The 23,038-nt window shown below is 36.4% G+C and overlaps 1 protein-coding gene across 3 annotated transcripts in view; it reads right to left on the bottom strand.

Moving 5' to 3' along the window:
• SLIT2 (slit guidance ligand 2) overlaps window positions 1-23,038 on the bottom strand; it is a 256,368-nt gene that overhangs the window by 222,228 nt on the left and 11,102 nt on the right. For all 3 annotated transcript variants that reach the window (XM_062493416.1, XM_062493415.1, XM_062493417.1), the window contains exon 4: window positions 14,172-14,243. In XM_062493416.1, the coding sequence (XP_062349400.1) occupies window positions 14,172-14,243 (72 nt within the window). The remainder of the gene's footprint in view (window positions 1-14,171; window positions 14,244-23,038) is intronic.

Genomic DNA, 23,038 nt, shown 5'->3' with positions numbered 1-23,038 from the left:
ACATTTTCTTTTTTTAAAAAGTCTCATATTTGGAAAGTTTTACATAGTGTAATCCTCTCTAAACATTACACAACCTCAAAAGCACTGCTGATAAAAACTACACACAGCAGGATATCATTATTAAGCAAACAAAGCAAAATAAAGCATCAATTAAAATGTGATTTCTGATTATACAATATTTTCCTCTAGTAGAAACTAGAAAACGAATTCAGAACATCTCTTCAATCTTCTTCTGGACCACCCAGCTGAAACACTGATCATAATTCAAGTTGTTTGGCTTTTTAATTACTATAATTTTTTAATTACTGTAATTTTTAAAAATTACTATAGCTTTCTATACAGTGTTTATTCTCTTTTCTATATGGAAAGAAAAACAGACCCTGGGTTTTCCATATCTTTATTTAGAAAGAAAGACATTCCTAGCATACCCAGGGAAATTCATTAACCAGGGTATGCCAAAATGATGATGACTTTACACTTGAGCAGAACAGATACAATTACTATCTTCTGTTGGTATCTTTCTTTAGGCATATCATAACTACTCACCCTTGTTTAAAAACTTGCAAAATTTATATGGGACCTGCACTGCTATTGTGCAGAATGAGATTATACCACTAAAGACTTTTCAGCAACATTTACATTTAGCAAAGTATTTGAGAAGTCATTTCAAGTTCAGAAGCCAAAGTAAAACACAATGGACAAATACAGTCATACAGCCATATATAAAAAAATGCAAGGAAGGTGAACAAAACACATTAACAGACTTTCTTACAAAACAACAGCCACAGCTAATCATGGAAAAAAGGAGGATCTGAACACTCTTACAGGAATTTAGTTTAAATTCCATTTTCAACGAAGTACACAGTTCAAAAGCTGTACATTTCTAAGTAACTGTAAACAAACTATAGCATCACATTCTTATTCACTATATGAAGATATTAAGGTAAGTTCCAAATTTATGTCTATAATTCATCAAACAATAATACAACATTTAATGGATACAGATATTTTTCTTAACCATTTTCTTCTGGAGAAACAGAGAAATCTTTTCAAGACAGATATCTCCACCTTTATTAGTATTTTCTCTTTGACTACTTCTCAAAGACTGGGATTTGTTTTAGTTCTCTAGGGGTGTTGTTCTTTTTGTTTTCTTAAAATGTTAGTACCTTAAACAGCAACAGTGAAGGCCCAGAGAACTGCCAGTACTACTGCATTTGCGTGCCCACACATCACACACTAGGGCCTTGCTGTACACATGAAATGCACAGTTGTGAACACTCAAATTCCTGTTCTATGGAATACACAAAACTGAGTGGTTATGCTAATCGTGCTTTACTTTAGGAAACAGACTTTGAAGACTTTTACAGCAACAGGAACAAAACTATGTTTTTTTAATACAAAATGTTTTCTACTTTTGTTTATTCAAGATGCAACAATTCCTATGCACCTTAATCTAAATTTCTCTAGAGTAAGCATGGCAAGTAATACACCTTTCTGGCAGCACTGAAAGGCTCTCTCTGCATCAGTCCTAGATTACAAGCTGTTAGGGTAATCTGCAGCTCTTGCAAGACAAAGTCTTCCCTGGACAAAAATACAAATCAGCAACAGCAGATTCCCAACTATTTGTGACTTTCAGGTAAATATTGGTTCATGTTTCAGAATTTACTCCCTACTACCTGTCTAGAGTCTATGTAGGTATGAGAAGCACTGCTGGATGGAGCAGTGCTGGCTCCATCTGACTCCTTTTTCACCACCCTAGTCAAATACATTACATGGAACAAAACAGTGCAAGCTGTCATTCATACTGCAAGAAAGAATTAGGCTCCTCTCTCCACTTGGCACCTTTGTGGATAAAATCACAATGAAGAGAGCTTGTAACAGAATGACTTGGAGACCAGCAGTGAACAAAAATTGGAGAGAAAGCTTTGATTTCCAGCTACTACAGAGAAAATCCAACACCCCTATTACTCCTAAATGTTAAATCTTGTGAATTTATTATTCCAGAAAACTGTACAGTTCCATTTCTTTAATAAGAACTTGTGTATCTGGTAGTATTAATAATAATTGAATATTACTATTGAATAATAATTCAATATCAATTGAATAATTGATAAATATTGAAAAATAATAATAGAAGTATTTTTACTTCAATGCTGAATATAAACCAAATTATCATACTTAGGTCACCCATCTCAAAAACTTGCAACTCCCTAAAGAAATCTTTTCTTGACCAATCAGCTTCCTAATTCAACTGCATTTCTTCTAGTTTTGCTGTTTGTTCTTCCCAATATACATGCACACGATACTGACACTATTTTGCTATTTCACTCATATAAATAGGCTAAAAGCACATACTAGTTTTAAAGCCTTCCCTACAACTCAAATCCATTTCTGTTTTCTTACATTTGACTGAGGAAAAAGACAAAATAGGTTTTGCAACCTGATTTACAAGAAGAGAAAAAAAAAACCCCTCAGCTTAGCCAAAATATTAGTGAAATATTTTTAATGTTGCAACAAAATGGAAAAAATACCCATTTGAAGTAAACTTCCCATAAGATTAACTAGCAAAGCAAACCACATCATTATCGGTTTTGCAAAACTCCATAGCAAAGTTAGAAATATTTTCTTTTCCATTTCCTGCAGTGCCTTTGATACGTGCACATGAAATGGAATGATGTTGTTGTTCCATGCTGTACATTTACAACTATTTTTAAGTATCTCACAATAGTTTATTCCCCAGTGATTTCAAACTTTAGTTTGCAATATTTTGGATTTCCCAAATTCTCCAGTTCAGATCCACAGAAAACATAATTCCAACACACTTATTTTTTTAAATTTAAATCCCTTACTAGTCTTTCCTCTACCAAAATTGACTGGTGTGCTGTTTTAACAGTTTAGATCAGCAATCAATAGACTACAAAACAATGGGCCAAATAAATACTTCACCCCAGTATCTAAAACTTCAGGAATATGTGGCACAGCTGGCCATACCCCTGCAGCATTGAACAGAGCATATAGTTTTATATGCAGGACTTCAAATGTGATAGTACACTCCATATTGCAAAACTGTTTCATCTTAATATGGCATGCTAATTGAACAAACTTTACTAACAGTAATCTTTATTACAGATCATAAAAACAGTTGTACAATTGTATGTATATTTCCCAGTCCAAGACTTACAACATGGTGAAAGATTCTCTTTTACACAGATAGAGCCACTGTTTTCAGCCAGAACAGTGAAGATGATCTGGCTAGCATTTAGATCCTCAAATCTGAATATGTGTGGCTACTCTCACTGGCAAACCAAGAAAAAGCAACAGTGTGGCTATGATTTTTTTTATAGTTGAAATTTAAATCTGGCATCTGCTAAACTTACATACAAAACTAAAATTTTGCCATGAGACATCTCTGTACTTTGTGCCAAATGAGCAGTTTCAGCTTCTGTACCTCTGACATGAACACTGTACTAGAGATCAAGTGTCAAAGCATTCCTCTACAGATCTAACACGCTGTCCACAAAAGTTCTGTCATTTTTAGAAATGACTCTGACAAAGTATTGCTTTTTGAGTGGTATTTTTATTGTGTTGTAGGCACATAAGTGACGAGGACAGTACTATTGCTATAACAAGTTATGGCATAGGAGAGTTACACAGAAGTATTTGTTCTATTGAATTTACACACATGACTAAAATCTAGAAGGGAATTAAGCCTCTTGCCTTTTGCAAAGAATGCACAATTCATAATGGACAAGACAATGACAGAATCATTTAATCATTAGCCAGATTTAACATCTACACAGAAGTAGTAAGGACCAGATAGGAATTTTCTCCAGCCTCAGAAATGTTCATCGCTTTTATGCAGTATACATGTGTCAGCGCAATTTTTTAGTTCATCAAAAAAACTTTGAGTTCTGCTAAGCTTTTCAAATTATTTTCTCCCTCTTTTAGATGCACATTTACATTCTTTTCCCTCCAATAAGCCTTCCATAACTTCATGTTCAGAGAAGCAGCTATTACAAATCCACCTTCATTGTATTAGCTGCAATCCTACCTTCATTGCAACTCCTCCCTGTGAGCCTTATCAAACTTAATATGTAACCTTGGCAGCTTCAGGGTCAACTATCTAAGTCCCTGCCAGCTATCCACCACTCTCACAAAGAGCCACAAAAGCAGGGAAAAAGAACAGATGATATTCTTCTATATTCCCCATGTTAAAGTACTAAAAGCACTGAACAACTGACATGAAAATGCTCCTTGTACACACTACCTTAAAAAGTATGAGCAGCAATTCCTTAAAACTGCACAGATTACACATTCATAGCAAAAATAAAAATACCATTGAACTGTCTGGACAGAAGGAGAAATGAAAAGAGGTAAAGATTTTCTCTCTTGTACATGTTAGCCTGAAAATCCTCAAATAGTGCTTAACTGAAAGGATTTCCTTCCCCCCCCCCCCCCCCCATTCGAGCCCCTTATTTCTTCCCCCTAAAGACTAAGGGCCCTGGAAAAAAAGCCTTCAGAGTGTGGTCCTTTAAACAGCCTTGAGCCAGGGAGGGCCTGCACCTGGGCTTGGCTATAAAGATGAAAAGAGTTCTGCAAGTCCCAGCTTTATTCCCCATGAGGTGGGTCTGAACAGCCATTAGCAGAGCAGGCCTCTCAAGTGTCTAAGGGAGAGAATAAACCCCACTCAGCATTCATAAGCCGCCTTTCCCAAGGAAAGCCATCAGCCCTGGCTCCAAGTACCCTTACAACAGCTACGAGGATCGGGACAGCAGTCTGGCTCGTTCATCACTGCAGCCCTGGCTTCAGCTCTTCTCCAAGACCACGTACGGCACTTCGTACATCAGCACTTACCTTACCACAACGAGAGTCCCTTTAATTGGTACTTGGATAATGTGTGTGACCTTCCCACCAGGCCTCTGAGCCCTGAGCTGTTCCGTGTAGTTTCAGCTGAAGTTTAGTGCTCTGCGTGTAGAAAGTGTAGCCCAAGTCTTCCTACAGGCACTGCCCACCGTAATCACTCACAGCACAGCAAACCTACAAGCTCCACCAAGACTGAGAAGAGAGCAAGCTACCATAGCACAGGGTAAGCCTGCCTTATCTATCCTAAGTGTATCCCAAGGCTCCTTCATCCAACATGTCAATTAAGGAATGGATATTGAAGAATTATTTTTCAATTAAAAACACTGAAGAAAGGACTGAAATTGCAATATATTGTTTTAACTTTAAATGCTCAAATATGAGACAAAAGCAAATGCAAGTCTCTATCTGAATATTAAATTTCAACTTAATAAATATATTGAGAGAAGTTTTAAAAGCATTAAGATCCCACTGGCAGATAGAAGTCTCAGTGCAGCTGTAATATTTCATCAAGTGTTAGATGGTGTATGTCAGTTGCATGAAAAAAGGAACATTTACTGTATCAGCAGATTCCATCTGCATTTTCTAACTCATTTATTGACATGTGAGAAGGATATGATCATCAGGAAAAACAAAAAACACAAAATTCGTGGATCATCAATAATCAACTTAAGCTGTGCTGGGCTTTTCATTATTATTCTCTTAACATGTTTTAAAATTGTGGTGTTTATTCTCTGAGCAAAGAAGAAATAATAAAAAACCCCAAAACAATCTCTAAACCTATATGTAATTTCAATTTTTACTACAGTGTGTTTGTACAAACATACCAGTTGAAAAACATCTACTCTTAAATAAAGCATTTCATCTCGCATTAGATCTAGGATGCAAAAAACATCAATTCAAACATGCTTTCTACAGCAACATTATTGAAGAAAGCATTTGTAGATCAACATCAGAACAAAAAGCACTATGAAGGACCCGGAGCAAATTAAACCTTTTAGATAGCCTTGAATTTGATACAATGGAACATATGGAAGTAGATCTCTGCTGGGTAAAGTGGATACGCAATTTTTAGTAATGTTCTTTCCCTTGCCAATTTCCTATTCTTTGTGAAGAACTCAGACTGGTTCTTCTGAAAAAAGTAGATACTGCAACCAGAACCTGAGCTGATGTCTGTTTCAAACTTCCCCTTTGTTTTTTCTTATTGAAGCTTTTATATCCTTACAAAGAACGTATAGACAAATCTACAGACAACAACTTTATTTTTTTAACTACAGTAAAGTTTTTGTTGATAAATTCTATATACATCAGTTATTTTCTAAGAAAAAACTATGCTCTATATAACAAGGTACACCTTGGGAAATATTTTTAAATGGAAAAATATTGTGTTGCTTGAATGCTTTGTGAGTAACTTTAAAGAAGCTTTAAAACAAATTCAATGCATTTAAAATGCTATATAAATCAACACTCAGGATGAAGGGTCAACAGGGGTTAAACTGTCTGTCCTTCTTGATTGCCTTCATAAATGTCTTTTCTAGCTGTATTATAGAAGCAACAACAGCATAACTTGGATATTAAAACCTCCACGGAAACCAACAATAAAAGCTGCTAAGAATTTCACAAGGTTTTTTTTTTTCCTCTTAGGTGTTAATTAAATGATCATTTAACACTGAAATGTAAACACAACATTTTCATCTGCTGACAGCATAGCCCATTATAAATCCAGGGTAATAAACGTCCTGGTGTTAATACTCTGAACCAGGTTCCCACAACACACTAAGATGCCTTGTCGTGTCTAAGGTTAAGCATCTAGACACAAAACAAAGATTGTGCCTACTCGACTTCCAGTTCAATTTTCCCATCGCCCAGTGACCTAGGTAACACTTTGAGCAATAAAGAATAAATTTAATTTCTCCAGCATTTTGTGAGGATTAGGAACAATTGTTGGCCTGCAATGACTTTTTATCCTTGGATTCTTTCTCTTCCAGAGCATTCCCCCAGTTCTAAAAGAAAATTCTGATGGTTTAAGACACAGAACAAACAGAACTTTAAATTAGGCTTTTTTCAATCAATTGGAACTCTTGGAGGGGAAGCAATCAACTTTTCTTTAGACTTCTCAGCTATTCAGTTACTTCAGGCTTTAATCTTCCACTTGTAGAAGGGACCTACTATCACAGGCACAAGCCTCTATACTTTCAGATTTTCCTTTGACTTGATTTATTCTTCTTTGCAGTTCTTTTTTTTTTTTAATCAAGATGACATGGCTGCACTTAAATGTCCACTCTGTGCAAGCCAAGACCTACAGATGTCCTCTTTATAACATTTCATGCCATGTTTCTGTGCCACACAATAATGGCAATTCCTCTGACATGCTTTTTTACTTTTCATTACTTCACTGAGTTTCAGTTTTCTACTTAACTCCTGACTAAATGGTTTCCTGCATCATAATTTCCCAAAGTTTTCAAGGCCAACCCTCCAGGAACAACTCAGGGACTGGTTCAGACTGGACATGACTATGGTTACAGGTAATCCTGAAACTGCCATTTTTATTTTTGTATTCAAACAATTCTCAGCTTTAACTGCTATGATGCCAACAAAGACACAGAAGATAATTATTTATGCTTGGTGTTAAAACGACAGTAGCTAAAGTTGACCTCTCAATTACTCTGAATACCACCACACTATTTAAATAGAGCTGTGACTTGAGTAATTAATAGGATTGATGTTTTCACATTAGACATATTTAAATGCCAACAGATATTAGCGTAAAAACTTTAAATAACAGATATTTTTGTTGGTCGAGAAGAATTGCCATAAGTCATTCTTGTTTGCATGGTGTTTAACAAATTTCCTATTAAGGTTAAAAGCGACTGAACAGTTTTGGAGTGTATGTTTTAATAAAAAAAACCCCAAAAAACTATAAGCATTACAGAGTATTCTAGGTTGGGAGGCACCCACAGGGATCAAAGTCCAACTCCTGGATATCCCTATAGATGCTTTTTGCTGAAATTAGACAACTATATCACTTGTTAATGTAGCTTAAATAAAGACTAAGTGATCTGCCCAGATCAGAATTAGTTTAAAGCTCCAGCAGTCCATCCAATTTGCCATTTTATCCCATAGCAAAAGAAATACCGCTTGTAAAAAAAATCAAGCATGACTTTATAATTAAAGAAATAAAGGCAAATTAAACCACAATTCAAAGATGGCTTCCAAGTATCTCAAAAGTAAAAAATTATAAACATCCATATTAAAAGCATCCTTTCATAATAAAATAGTTCATTTCAAATTTCAAAAATCTCATACTATTACTTCCAGTAAAATTCACTTGATTTCTGTATATTCAGTACACAATTTTTTTCCTGCACAGCACAATAGCAGCTGACATGCAAATCCAAAAGAAAACATAGCGCAGGAAAGGCCAACAGATTAAGAGATTCTATAACAAAGGACAGGAAGGGTTAACATAGTGAAGTTTGAAGTCCAGTAATTGCACAGAGTGATAATTTATTTTATTTTTCTGACTATATTTCCAAAGCTCATTCTGGTTCTACCAACATTTCCACTCAGCTGGATCTAAGGCCAAATGCTTGCTGTTGCTAGGATATAGCTACTGCATGTTGTACACCAAATGCATACAAGCAATACTCAGTTTCTTTGCTCAAAAAAAAAAAAAAATCAATTACCTGATGAATTGTAAAACTTCCAAAAATCTCTAAAATGCCATCCTGCCATATCAGTAAGGCTAATGTCTGAAGCAAAGCTACAGTTGTTTTTTGTTTTATTCAGTATCCCCAGATGACAGAATTTTCAATTTTTAAACATTATTGCAGAGAACGAAAACTTAAGGCAGAAGCAAGTGGCGGTAGGACCAGAAAAAAGGTGAACATGCAAGTCGAACTGCATAAAGCATTTGAGCTCCCAATTCCCTTTTGTCTTTGCATTAAAAATGAACAGATAACAAAAGTTAGTATTTATAATGTCTCACAAAAGTTTATTTCCTAGTTCTTCCATACCAGAAATGAATGCCAGAGAACAGGTATTAAAAATCTAGTGCACAGGTAACATGTTCTCAATTTCTTTGGTGTATCCTTACTGGCAATGAACCTTAACAAGCTTATTTTTATTACACATTAATTATTTCAATTTTTAGAAAAGAATTAATGTATAATTAATAGGCCCGTCTGTCTACCAACTGGGATTATACAAAAATAAACTCCCAGAAAAGAAACTGGCAGTGGCCATGTAGCATAAAGGGTCACATTTGCCCTGAAAACATTCCATACTGGGGCAATAAGACCTCTTGTTAGCAAAAATGCAGTGATACAGCAAACCAATAAGTTTGCTTGCACACTGCAAAAAGGATTAGTAATTGCTAATATATTAAAGATTTTTTTTAATTGCTGGCCTACAAGACCACAAAGCTAAGACTGTATACTCATTAATACCTACACTAATATGTCATATGTCTTTGCTAAATAATAATTTTGAAATATAGGTACATACTGCAAACTGTAATCACAGTTCAAGACTGGCGCTAACAAAATAATGCTAGTATTTACAAACTAAGTAGCAGTAGAATTGCTTTATTCTTACCAACTGAATTTAACTGGCTAGATAAAACAATTCAAACAGTCTTGTACTTGAACTAAGCAATTATGGTAAAAAAATGCAAGTCAAAACACTAGCCAGACTGATACAGTGTAGGGAAGACTTATTTGTTTCCATTTAGCCCTAGTATCGTAAAACTTAATTCTAGCACACGGGGAAAAAAAAAGGAATCATCTTGTGTGCATGCTGCTAGAACACACCAGAACAAATCATAAAAACTCAAATAAGTGAGTAAAATACCCCAACACACAATCCTAGGGAGGATAACAACAAGGTGGCTTCATAACTCATGTTTGAATAAATGTTCGTTAAATTTTTGTCCATCCAGCCCACCTCTGCAATAAAGTGGAGCACACAGACACTACTGCAGCACAGTCAAATCCAACCCCCTACTCTTACCTGACAGTGGTTCCATTAACAATCTGCTCTCGAAAGTAGAAAAACTCTTCAATATTGCCTTTTCAAAAGGGGAAACTCATTTTTTGCTCCTCATTGGATTTAACATCCAGAGCAGTTGTTTGCAGTTGGAATATTTGAGGCTTTGAGATAATGAGCATTTTTCTAATGAGTGATTCCTTTATTGAGTTGTTAAAATGGATTCAGACTGAAGATAAGTGTCTCTTCTACAAAATTATGACCATAATCTCACCATGATTACTGTTAAAAGAAATATGACAAAACCATAAATTAAACCTTTACAATAAGGCATCCAGCACTTACAAGTACTTAAAGTCCTTTTTCCAGAACCTTACATGCACCATCTTATTACCTTTTTCCCTTCCTATCTGATGTGGTTTGTTGTGCTTCCCCCCCCCCCCCCCCCCGTATTTCTCTCTCTGCAAAGGTAAAACCAAAACAGCGCCCAGCCAGTGATGCGAACGGCAGCTCCGGCTCCGAGAGCCAGCGGGAGAAGTTGGCGGGCAGCGGCTCCCGGGCCGGGATGAGTAATGATGTCGGACCGGACAACGGTAACCCTGGCAACTGGAACCTGCAATTCCTGCCTCGCCATTGTGGGATTTATTGTGGCAAGGGCCAAAGAGGCCAAGAGTAAAATGAAGCAGAGAACTATGGTGTCTGACACATCTAGTACCACACACTTTAATCATAGCTGGCAGAAATTAATTCAGGAGGAATTTTTGCAAGGGCCCCCCGTACGGCATTTTTTGTTGTTGCTGCTGCTGCTGTTGTTGTTCTGGCCTAAGATAATTTTTTAAAGTTTTTTTGATGTTTAGTACTTTTCCCTGTAATTATTTGCTGTTAGGAATTTTTTTAGTGACCAGACATCTCAAAATTGATGCTTATTAATCAAACTACATAAAGTTTTGGAGATTTCTCCCTTTAGAGGAGAAATATTCACAGTGTGTACCTTCAAATACATATATTAAAAGAAAAATATATATAAGACCACATTTGCTACAAAGGCTGATTTTTTTTTTCCAAGGCCAACTGCCTAACTTATCCAGATATTAGTCAGTAAAGAAACTTAACCATATTCCAAGCACAAGAAATGTCAACCAAAAGGGACAAGCTTTGTACACGTAATTCAATAACCTTTACATGCCACTGATTAATAAAGGTATATTTTTAAACTGATTTTTCAAACAGCTTGGGTCCAGCACTTGGTATCCTGCAGCAAACAGCAATCGATGAACTGTGATCTAACCAGCTAAAGTAAGCAGTCAGAATCCATTTGCCTCAGATAAGCACTCACCAGGCTGTGGCCACTCACTCTGCTAAGGTGCCATCCCTGACGCTACACAACGTAGCATGAGTGGCATGCAGGTCACCGAAGAACGAAGAACACGCCTCCTTGCAGGGATACTACTTGTTGAGCAAGAACTTATTATCCCAGGGGATTTCAAACAGCACCTTTATTTTAATGGTATTGCATCAAAACAGAGGTTCATGTACATTGTGCTTTGAGACATTGCTTGCAAGGTAAGATTAATATACCTTACAGCACTCTCCATACTATTTTTAGCATTAACTACTTCTACTGAAATATTTATGTCGAAACACCTTTGTAGATAGGTGTTAATGGGAAAATCAGCTTCTGTTTTGACTAAAATTATCCATTCTAACTAGTTTCAGGAGACTTCTTGGAAGGCTGCTAAACTGGAAACGAAGTAGCCCGAAAAATAATTTAACTACCTTTGAAATTAAGTGTCTTTAGACACAGAAAACAATGCACTGTCTCTTTTAAATTCTCAACCTATTGCTTTCCTTTACTTACAGTTCCCATCTGTCAACAAGTGCTTGTAATTTTATTACACTGTCCTGTAGTTTATGCAGAGTTGGTATTATTTTACAGAGTTCTGTTAATGGACTGGATAAATGGTAATGCTATTTAAACTAGTCTCCTGCTCCAGCAAACACAGCTGCAACTGTACTACTATTTCTAGGCAAACATCTTGACCTGAACACGCAGTGCTCTCTCAACCCGTCCAAAGAGAAATTGGAGCAGACAGCAAAGGGAAAGCATAGCCGGCCGCTGGCGGCAACCAACTGTGTCGAATCATAATTCATATACAGTGTAACCTCTTTCTTTTATATTGCATTTAGCCTACACAACGAGCATATGTGCTTCTTCACCTGGCATCTCATTTACAGCCAAGGGTCAAATGGTAATTATTATTCACAGAAGCTCAATAGTATGTTGAAACCTTGCAGTACACACATTGTTTGATTAGCTGTTAAATGCCAAAAATAAATACTAAACCCAAAGCAAAAAAATATATATATACATATTATTGATCACGTTTAGAGAACTTTCATTCTCCTTAAAAAGTATTTATTTGGATGTAAATGCATCTAAGCATACACAATGATGCATGTAACAAAACAAGTCACTTTATACTCTTCAAAAGGAACAAGCTACATATCTGGAAACTGACCACAAACATTTAACTAACATCAGTGCCTCTGTTGGCCAGCATTTTTTAATTACAAATTTAGTGCTAAGCAGCTGTAGTTTTTTACTATCATTCATATTTCTTTTAAACATGAATACATTATAACCAGACATTCACTTTCATGGTCTGATCAACAATAACCCTGAGGCAGAGGAAATTTAATACTGTGAAGCCAGTGATCTCTTACTTTCCTCCATATACACTATGAGCAGTTGTGTGCTTTATGTCAAAGGATGCTATAGATATAAGACTAGCATCTATCAAATACACAATTCTGAAATAAATATATTAAAATATGATTTTGACCAAAGTGTGTATCCATTTTTGCCTGCAAATTATGGCTCATTCCTATTTTATATGAATCTAGGTAGCAACCATTACACTGTAGGTGGAACAATAAAATGACTATAAATCCCTTTCATTTACTTCCTGATAGAAGTAATGTCTTTATCCCAGCTGATGGAAATTATAAGAGACTCAGTTGTTAATATATAATACCATATTTGAATATATTATAATATTATAGCAGAACAAAATGTTTTTGTTTGTCAGGAAAAGTGCCTTCAGCAGCCTTCTGGCCTAGTCATTTAACAACTCATTACATCTACAGGGAATTTCTGGAAACAAAGTATACATCTAAGGCAACAGAGTAAAATAAAATACACAAAGATAAATGTTTACAATAATAGGAGTAATTTTCAGTTTGCTATCATATATTGCTATAAGAAAGGAGAAAGGACCTATTATTTCAAAATAGTAAAATAAAAATGAACTAAAAATAAAAGCACCACATTTTTTCTCGTTTTTTCACATACGAAAGTGGAAACAAGAGGAATCCCACTTTCCTCCAATTTCACTTTTCTTTTTCCAGTCACACAGGTGATGAAACCCAGTATTAGTCAGCAATTTAGACAGCAGAAACCTCACCCAGAGTCTGAAGAAATGTATCAAACTTATCTAAATTAAAACAGGCTGAACTGGTACAATCTTGCCAAAGCCTACTTAAGCGCATCATGTGTTATCCCTTCTGTAACACATACTGTGATTTAAAGGTTACCTTAACAGTTGATTTTGTTCAGATAAACCAGATTCTAAACTTTATTCTACATTTCAACTGCAACAGGTTTAAGTGGCTTCTTAGAAAGCACAGTGGGTCAAACCATGTGTTTTAAAATATTGCCTAGAGTAAAATATCAAACCAAGTAATACAATTTAAAAAAACCCTCATTCCTCAATTTATTTTTATTTAAGGAAAAAAATTTCATTGATTTTTCTTCCCAGAGCTTTAGTTAGTGACTTTGTTTTCTCTATGAAAGGACACAGGAGAGACCTCTTTACAGACCTAGCATTCGCCCATGCTATCATTTTTCTGGTCAAGTGTGTATTGCCACAAAGGCAGAACATCACAAAACCAAAGTCCTTATACAGTCCTGCATCTCTGGGTCAGAATCTCCACAGGTATTTTCAGTTCTTTTAACATAGAAACAATTTTCAAAAACCCAAACAGGAGAAAACTAAAAGTATTCTTTCAGAAAGACTTCCTAACAAAAGTGGGAATACATGACAGTATTCTTATATAAGTATCAGTATCTGACCTAGATGTAAAATAAAATTTTAAAAAATCTTGCAAAGCAGTCAAAGAAAATACTCCATTTAAACAAAATACCAATGCTTCAAGACATATTTTAGCCCCATGTGAGGCAAAATATAGAAATTCTAACATAAGACACAATAACGGACCAAATCCAAATTTTCCTAAATAATACTTAGTGGGTCTGGCCTACTTACAGCCTGTATAACTTCGGTGTCCCCAGGAAGAGCAGCTCAGAAAGCAACTGGAGGTTATTTCTGTTTAGGCGCCTTTGGAAAGAAAAAGAAAAAGTTGTGTTAAGTTACAAATGCTACAGCAATGCAATGTAACCACTTTGAGTTGGAATCCCAGTGCTGTAACAAGCTGATTTTAAAGACCAGAAAGGTCCATTAACGGAGACATGGTCCAGTAGTAAAATTTACCATGGCCTAATTACATTTTCTGGTTTCCCCCAACAGACCATATTACCTATTTTATGAAAGATTTTGAATCTCTGCAGTGTGAACCAATCACTAAGTCAGGACTCCATCCTGCATAAACAACATGAAAGCTAAAAGTACAAAAATCAGCAGTGTAAATTCAATTCCCTACCAACTCTATGTTCCTCTTAGTATAATGGAGCAGATAGACATTTTGTGACTATGAAAAGGTTCAGGGGAGCATGCACCAAAATGTATACACTTTCAGTAACAAGATCATATTTATGTCTAAAGATGCATGTAACCTATTTATAAAAAATTTAAAGAGAAAAGGAAGCTGTTACAGAAATCCTGATAAAATAGAAGTCAAAAAACCCCAAGGAGTCAGCTTATATTTGGCATCACAAAGAGGTTTTTTCATGGAGCTTTTTTCTCTCTAAAGATAGAAACTTTGAGGAAGCTTAATTAAAAAACTAGAACCTGATCAGTTGCACATAAGACAGCGTACAACACAAAACTGCAACTGAAATCTGGAAGGTACCCATTTGTCTGCAAAGATTCTCACTGACCATGCTGACCAAGGTCACAGCTGCTCAGACTGAGGTGACAAGATCAAAGCCCTCTGTCTTATACCCACAGACAACAGAACAAGCACTCGCCAAGGCAAATATATTATATCTTCATGTTTTTTTCTAAACATACAATGCAGATTATTCTTTCTACCATGTGTGACAGCCCTGGAGTCATCCCAGTCAAGAAGTCAAGCTCAAAACAGGTTTTTAGCTTTTTTTTAAGCAATGCATCCACCACATGTGCCACCTGCTATTCAAGCAAAGCAGCCTACTGGAAAACATTGTGTCCCATAAAATTTATCACAGGTCACAGCTTGCAGTGCATGATTCCTCAATAATTCAAGGCACTCATAGAAATCAGACTAGATAGAACTGATTATATACATACACATGCATATATGCATATATATATATATTACATATATATAATCATTACAGTGGTTTACATTACATTAATAATTTTACATCGCATTACATTAATAAACCGCTATCAAGGCATTCTACAAGGTAAAAAAATATACTGTCATCAGTCTTGAAAAATTAAGTTTTAGAATTTTATGAAGGCTCAGATTTTCCTATTTATTAGTCTTAGGGATGAATTTAAATAATTAAGCTTTTTTAGCCTCTCTGGGCTAATTTCTCATAAACATTGTTCCATATAGTAGTCTTTCCAGTTTAAAGTTTTTCTCCAGAAATTCCCATGTAGATACACATAGACATTCAAAATTAAATTTTACATAGCTCCATGGTTTAGTTCATTTAGTTTTTCCTCCCTTAAAGTTCAATGTGACTACTGAGAAGAGTGAAATAATCTGACAAATATTTTATGCACACAGAGGTTTCCTGTCACACTTAAATCATAAGCAAACAGACAGCTTTTTGAGTTCTAGATATGCATAATTCTCCAGTGTTCATGTTAGGTTCTTTTCTATTAGTCAAGCATCAGAAATACTGATTTCTCCAAGCACAACCAACCTAAATCACATATTTAGAGATTAAAAGAAAACTTCGAGTGAAATAAGCAGGAAATGAAAGACTACACTACTGGGATAAGAGAGATGAGTGACAATGCATTTTAAAAGTTAGGAAAAAAAAATCTTAATCCAGCAACAACAAAAAAACCCTAGATTGTGATCTTGCAAGTCACATGTCCAAATTAGTATAATGAAAAATTTCCACATAAAAGAAAAAGCTATAAATTAATGACTACTGGAAGACTTCTGATTTGAACACTACTTAAGAAGAAAACCATCCGTACATAAATACAAGACAGTGATCCATTTTACTGTTTCTGCATGTACTACATTTTCAAAGTAAAATCATTTAAAAATAGACATTTTCTGACCTTCAGTAAATTTATCTATAAAAGTATATGCCAAGACCACAAAACTGAACCAAAAGACAATTGTTTTAAACTAAGTTATATTTTCAATCCAACAAGTTCTTGAAAATGAAACAAATGAGCAAATGAGTAAGCAAAAAAAAATTAATTCTCTGCTTCTCTTCGCTAAATATAGACTTAAACCTCTAAGTCCATGATTACAGATCCAAAATTACATGGAAAAGCATGCAGGGTAAAGACTAAAAAGTCAGTTTCTAATCAGCTTTTCAGGACAAAAATCTGTTGATACTTCTTAAGTTTGGACACTAGACAACAGTGATGAGCTGTCAAGTGAAAGAGCCATGAAATGACTCAGTATCTGTATTTTTGTAGAGGTCTTGTATACTACATAAAAGCCTCTGATACAATGACATAATATTAATTGATTATCAAGTTCATCAGGCAGGTTGCCTTTCACGAAATGAAATGGTCTTACAAGGAGACACAGGATCACTCAGAAGGATACTTCAAGGCAAAATACTTGCTCTGCTATTCCACATCTTATAGAGAGAGTTGAAACCTTCAATCAGGAGCTTCTGCTAATACCTGTAGCTCACATACCCCACACAGCTGAGAATACTTTTAACATACTGATACATCTGCCACTCCACAGACTTTCAAATCGAAGTTATGGACAATAAATCAAGCTGCATTAAACCATCAGAAAACAGCACAACCCTCATGTGTCAACAGTTTCTACCCCATGAGCTTGGAACTTCAAATCAGTGTTTCAGCGCATGATTTTATTTGCCTTTCAAAAATCTAAAATATTTTCTTTTCTTTGAGCACTACACAGATTGAGGGAATGCACACGTTAAATTACTGATCCCTTATGAATCCAGCATTTTGTACCTTTTACTTTGAATAGCTTTATCACACTTACTGAATATTCTTTTAGAACTAAGATTTCTCTACCAAAAATTTGATTATTCCTTATTGCCTGCATGCAAACAAGAAGATAAAACATTACTAATTTTCACAAAGGCAATAATGGGAAATACATATTTTACTACACTTCAAAAAGAGTTCAGCTACTCTTTACCTCTAACAAGTTATAGCAGATGCTTTTAAAAGAGTCAAATTGCTGAGTTTTCTATATGGAGATTTTGTGAACTAGACTTTACTGGAATACATTTTTCAAGACTACAGTAGGTAATTCTGGCTAAAAAATGATGTAAAAATGCAAGTAAATGGGAAAAGATTACGCAGAGCAAGTCTGAAACAGCAGCCTAATATCAGAGTACACAACAGTTTCCCATTCAACAGTCACCATGAAGACTTTCTAATCTTTGGAAAGAGCCACACAAGGAGTCCAGAAAACACATTACTGCTTTTAAATGGTTCATTATTTTACATGGTTCCCCAACAGATCCATGTTTACAGGTGACCTGATGCTTAATTTTGTTTGAAATACCTATCCAGAACATACAAACATACTGCCACAAGAGTGAGTGAAAAAGATATGACCCCCTTTCTCTCTCAAGCTGAAACCCAAGGTAAGCACAGTAGATCATGGAATCCAAGACTAGGTTTTAAGAAACTACAGCTACTTCGAGTGAAAACAACCATAAACATGCCACTACACCTTCTTTCAAGATGTGACAGACATTTAGCACGGTTACCTAGCAGGCCATGTTTCCCCCAGAGCAACGTGAGAAGAGAAATTTTAGTTTCACCAACCAAACTGCTCTCCTAGAATTGACATGAAGCTCAAAGTGAAGCACTGAAGAAACAGTGCTGAGATATTCCATACTGCACCTATTCAGTTTTCCAACTGAGCTGCAAATACTCAAGCAGTGTTCCTCAAGCAGAGAGTTCAGAGGAGATGAAGCATTAGTGGTGTGAGCAACAGAAAATGTACTGAAGAATCTCTTCTAACTTTGTAATAACTTGGACTGTAAAGTCCTTTGGTAGTGTCCAGTAATAAACAGATGAGGCACCAATATCATATGATCTTTTCAAGTTGCATTTCAAATATACATAATTTTTTCTTCTCTTGCTGAATGCATCTTTAGAAAGAGATTGAGCAATGTTACACAGTTAAATTTTTGTGCTCTTCACGATGAATTCAAACAAAGTCCATATACTACATAAAGTACAAAAAGTATTGCGAATACTTCAGCTTAAAACTTCCAGAGCTCAGTAAAGACTAGAAAAGCATCTTTAAAGTAAAGTGATGGCAGAAGTATACAAAAGGATTTAAGGACAGAGAAAAAAGTATCTTTGCCAAATGAGCAGGTGAAAGTACTCAAAGGAAGCTCAGTACCAATAGGCAGACAAAAAGTAAGACCGACAAAGTAACTCTTTGAAGCAGACAATATTAAGTAAAAATGTGGCTTGATTTGAGCTAGTGGTTTTGAACAGGCTGTTTTAGTTGAAATTGGTATATACCTGATTTTACTTGTCTTCTGCGTGCAGCAGGAGTACATGTAGATGACAACAGATAGAGCTACACTGCAGGGAGAGCATATTACGTTCCTAGTAGCAACATATCCTAACCCATTGAAGTCTGGCCATGCCACAAATCCATCTCTCAAGGTTTCACACCATAATAACTATGATCCAGTAGCAATCATGCATGGAGAAGAAAGAAAAAAAAATCTTGATTGCAGTGGATATAAAGTAATCATCTGCAATTGCTATAATTCACACACATTTGTTTCAGACTTGTTACAGCCTTTACTGTAACTTGTTTCTGAACCTGCTATGTGAACTACATACAGCCAGAGAAGATGTAGGAGACTCTAGAGCTTCTCTGAGAAAATGAGTTGTTCCAGTGCTTGACTGTCCTTTCAGCAAAGTTTTGCCCTTATATGCAGTTACACTTCCCACTTTGATTTATACTTGTTGGCTCACCACAGCAATGAACCTGGCTTGAGCTTTGTCATAACCACCTAAGTACTTCAACTAAAACCCATTGGAAAATTAAAGGCAATTCTACCTATAGACCCTGTAGGACAAAATAAGCCCTCAAAGATAACTTGAGAACCGATGGAATTTAAAAGCTGTTTCAAGTAAGCTATAAATCAGCTATGCTCTTTAATTAGAAACAGCCTATCCCATTGGGTGCATAGAGAATGAGAGCCTTCCAAAACTCTAAGTACAGGCACAGATGCATTTTATTCCACCACCACTGCTTCAGGAAAAAGAAGTGAATGCTTCCAACTCACACAAGATTATTGACAGTAGAATTTATTATTTTTCATTCCTCCTTCAAAGGTAGCCAAGAGAAGTAAATACACAATCTGCACACAGTAGCACATAGCACCATACAGCTTAGAAATTGTATTTGTCAAAGGAGCATATCCACACCTTCTGTTTGTCAGCAGAGGAAATAACTATTACACCCATTCAAAAATAGCATGTTACAGCTCAGTGAGGCTCATTTGCAAAATATCCATAAACATTAAAAGTATAAAAGCCTGTTTACATTACATTTCAATTTAAAATGGAAGAACATGCCACTAATCAAACCTCAGTGTGTTCACACAGGAGCACTTTCTACTCACAACTGAGCCCACAAGTCTCCTTAAGTAGCTCCAAGATGTTACAGGGATATGCATTCTCTGGGAAGGTCTAACATCAGTTCAGGCTTCCTGAGCTGAGGAAATATACCTACAAAATTATCCAAGTACCTCAAAACAGAAAGCTAGCACCCAAATCATCTCCATGAGCTGGTTTAAGTATGATGTCCTAAAGATCTGAGTCTAATATATAGGGTCAGAACAACAGACATTAGAAGTGATTCCTGTTGCCTCAGAGAAATTATAGAGAGCTTAACTTAGACTTATGCCTGAAAGGAAGGCAAATCAGTACTTTTCTACAATAAACTTTGTGCTACATCTGCTAGAAGCAGAAAATATTTGTGCATCCATGTCCAAAGCCACAATCTGCTGAACTTGAACACATCTGGCAACTGCTGTCTGTGAATGTGACTTGCATGTCATCAAGTGAGAGGAAAGCCCAAGAATTAAGAGCTAAGCAAAAGATTGTGCCAGTTTTTCCATTAAGAATTCTCTGCAAAGAGAATTTCTCTAGTCAAACTACTCATAATCTCATTAAGCCTGACAATATCAAGTTTACCAACTACATGAGTAAAAACTGGAATCTGAGAAGTTCAAGGCTGTTCTTACAGCATCTGGACATCCAAGAAGGTTTTCCCTAGGTCAAGAACCACTTAAGTAGGACTCCATTTTCCAGGCTATATAGATGTCTTTTTCAGCTAGTCATTAAGTTATTCTCCATTTAATTCCAAATATAAATTAGATATTTGTTTCAGTAAGAAAAAAATTAATTCAGTAGCAGGACACAACCACAAACTCAGTTTCTTATTTGTGTAGGAAGCAGTGAAAGGTACTTCTTAACTATATTACTACACTGAACTAGGGTACACTACTTGAAACCTAAGGCATTTTCTGTCCTTCGTTTTCTTCTCCCATGAGTTTGATGCCAAGTGCAAAATTACCACACTCCTCTTCTACCCCAAACAATTCTCCCTACATTATGCAGAACAGTGTTTTGTGCTGGCAAGAGTCTATACTCACTTTGCCTTTTAAAGCATTTTTTTCACTACAAAGAAAAGACTGAAATTAAGGCTGCTGTTTTCTGTATTCCTTTTTGTTTCAACAGAAAAGGATATTTCTACAAAATGTTGGTCCTTATTTTTAGTAATTCTCCCCACAGCACTAAAAAGCATAAAAACACAGTGAAAGCCAGGAAACTGCAGGATAGGAAGCCTCATCTCGATGCCTGGGAAGGCAACAAGGCAAAAGAGAAGCTATTTCTATTCTAGGCACAGTAAGGACAAGATGATGACTGGGACTGGTCCGCATGGATTTAACACTAGGAAAATGATGCCTGACCAGCCTGGTAGCCTCCTACAGTGAAAAAGGAACTGGGCAGATGAAGGGAAGACAGTAGATGTTTATCTTTACTTCAGTGAAGCTTCTGACCCTGCCATTCATAATGGTTGTCCTCACAGACAAACAGATAGAGTACAGACTACAAAAGCAGAGGGTGAGGTGGACTGAAAATTGCCTAAAGTGCAGAGTTCGAAAAGCTGTGGTCAGGGGCACAAAGTCCAATTGGAGAACAATCACAAGTGAGACACTCCAGGCATCAGGAATGGAGCCAGTACTGTTCAAAACTTCATTCACAACTGGGAAGACGGGACACATCGCACCCTCAGCATGCACTAAATGTGTGCACTGCCTGAGAGAAATCCAGACAGGCTGAAGAATTTCTTGAAAAGCAAACTTGGGAAGGTCAACAGAAGGGAAATGGAAATCCCTGAACCTGGAGAAGAATAACTCCATGCACCAGCACACACTGGAAAACCAGCACTTGGAGGAACCACCACAGAGAACAGCCTAGGGTGCAGGTGAGTAAGAAATTAGAATGAAGTCAGCAATATGCCCTGGCACAGAAGGCCAAAAGCATCCTGGGCTGTAATCACAAGATTGCTGGCAGCAGGTCAAGGCATGTGGTCCTTCCCCTACCATCAGCACCAGTGAGACATCTGGAGAGCTGGGCCTAGTGCTGGACTCCCCACTACAAGGGTCAGGGACATACTGGACCAAGTCCAGGGAGGAACTGTTAAGATGACTAAGGAGGCAAATTGAAGCCCCTGTCACACTGGAAGAAGTTGAAAGAGTTAGGACTGTTTAGCCTAAGGAGGAAAAGATCTCATATCTCACTGTGCATAAAAATACTTCATGTGTATAAATAAATGATGCACTTCCATCCCAAGTAAGGAAAACTGAGCCAAACTCTTCTCACAGGTGCACAGTGAACAGACAAGAGGCAATGGCTACAAATCAAGGTATAAGAAAACTGCATTTCAACTTAAGAAAAGTGTTTGACTGAGGGTGATCACACACTGGAACAGGTTGCCCAGGGAGGCTGCAGACTTGCCATGGCTGGAGACTTTCAATATACAACTGGAAACAGCCCTCAGTCACCTGCTCTGATGGACCTTGAATTAATCCATAGCATGGGATTAGGCAATCTACGGAGACTTCTTCAAGCCTCCATAATCTTGTGAAGGTCACTTACTGGATTCTATTCTATAAAGTACACCCAAAGAAGGAAACAGGAGTTATAAAACCTTCACAGAGTAACAGAGGTTCAAGTATCAGATGAAACAAGAATTATTTTGACAATACCTGGGATTACTTCCAAGAGAAAAAAAAAGGCAAAGAAAGAAGGGAGGTTAAACTGATCTAGTAGGTGGAATTTAGCTAGGGTTTCAACAGATTGTTTAGAAAGACAAGGCCTGCAGATAGACCTGACAGGCTTGTAACTGTCTTTCTGGCATCAAGTTACCACAGCAAATTTGCACTCAAATTTTTCTAGAGCACCTGTACAGACATTCTGCCAAACTAAAATCAGAAAGGCTGCTGTGCCTTTAAAAAAAAAGATTTTGCCCTCTTGTATTTGATTATCAGTCTAGATTATTAATGACAAGCCAGTACAATGAAGTACATACTAATAAAGAAAATAGGAAAATAAAATGTTTCTTCTGATGAAGTTTCAACCAGGCTCTTCATAGTAAATGAGGTAATGTAACAGTATGAGTCAGTGAAGTTGCAGCCAGATGCCTCATACATTTTGGAGTTCATCTGTAAAACTTCAGATAGATGCGTGGTTTCTGCAAGCAAAATAAGGAGCATACTAGATAATCTTTCAAACAT

This window comes from Cinclus cinclus, chromosome 5 (genome assembly GCF_963662255.1).
Source record: "Cinclus cinclus chromosome 5, bCinCin1.1, whole genome shotgun sequence".
Classification (NCBI taxonomy): Eukaryota; Metazoa; Chordata; class Aves; order Passeriformes; family Cinclidae; genus Cinclus; species Cinclus cinclus.
Note: the sequence above shows the minus strand (reverse complement) of the source record. Positions and strands in the feature narration are given on the sequence as shown.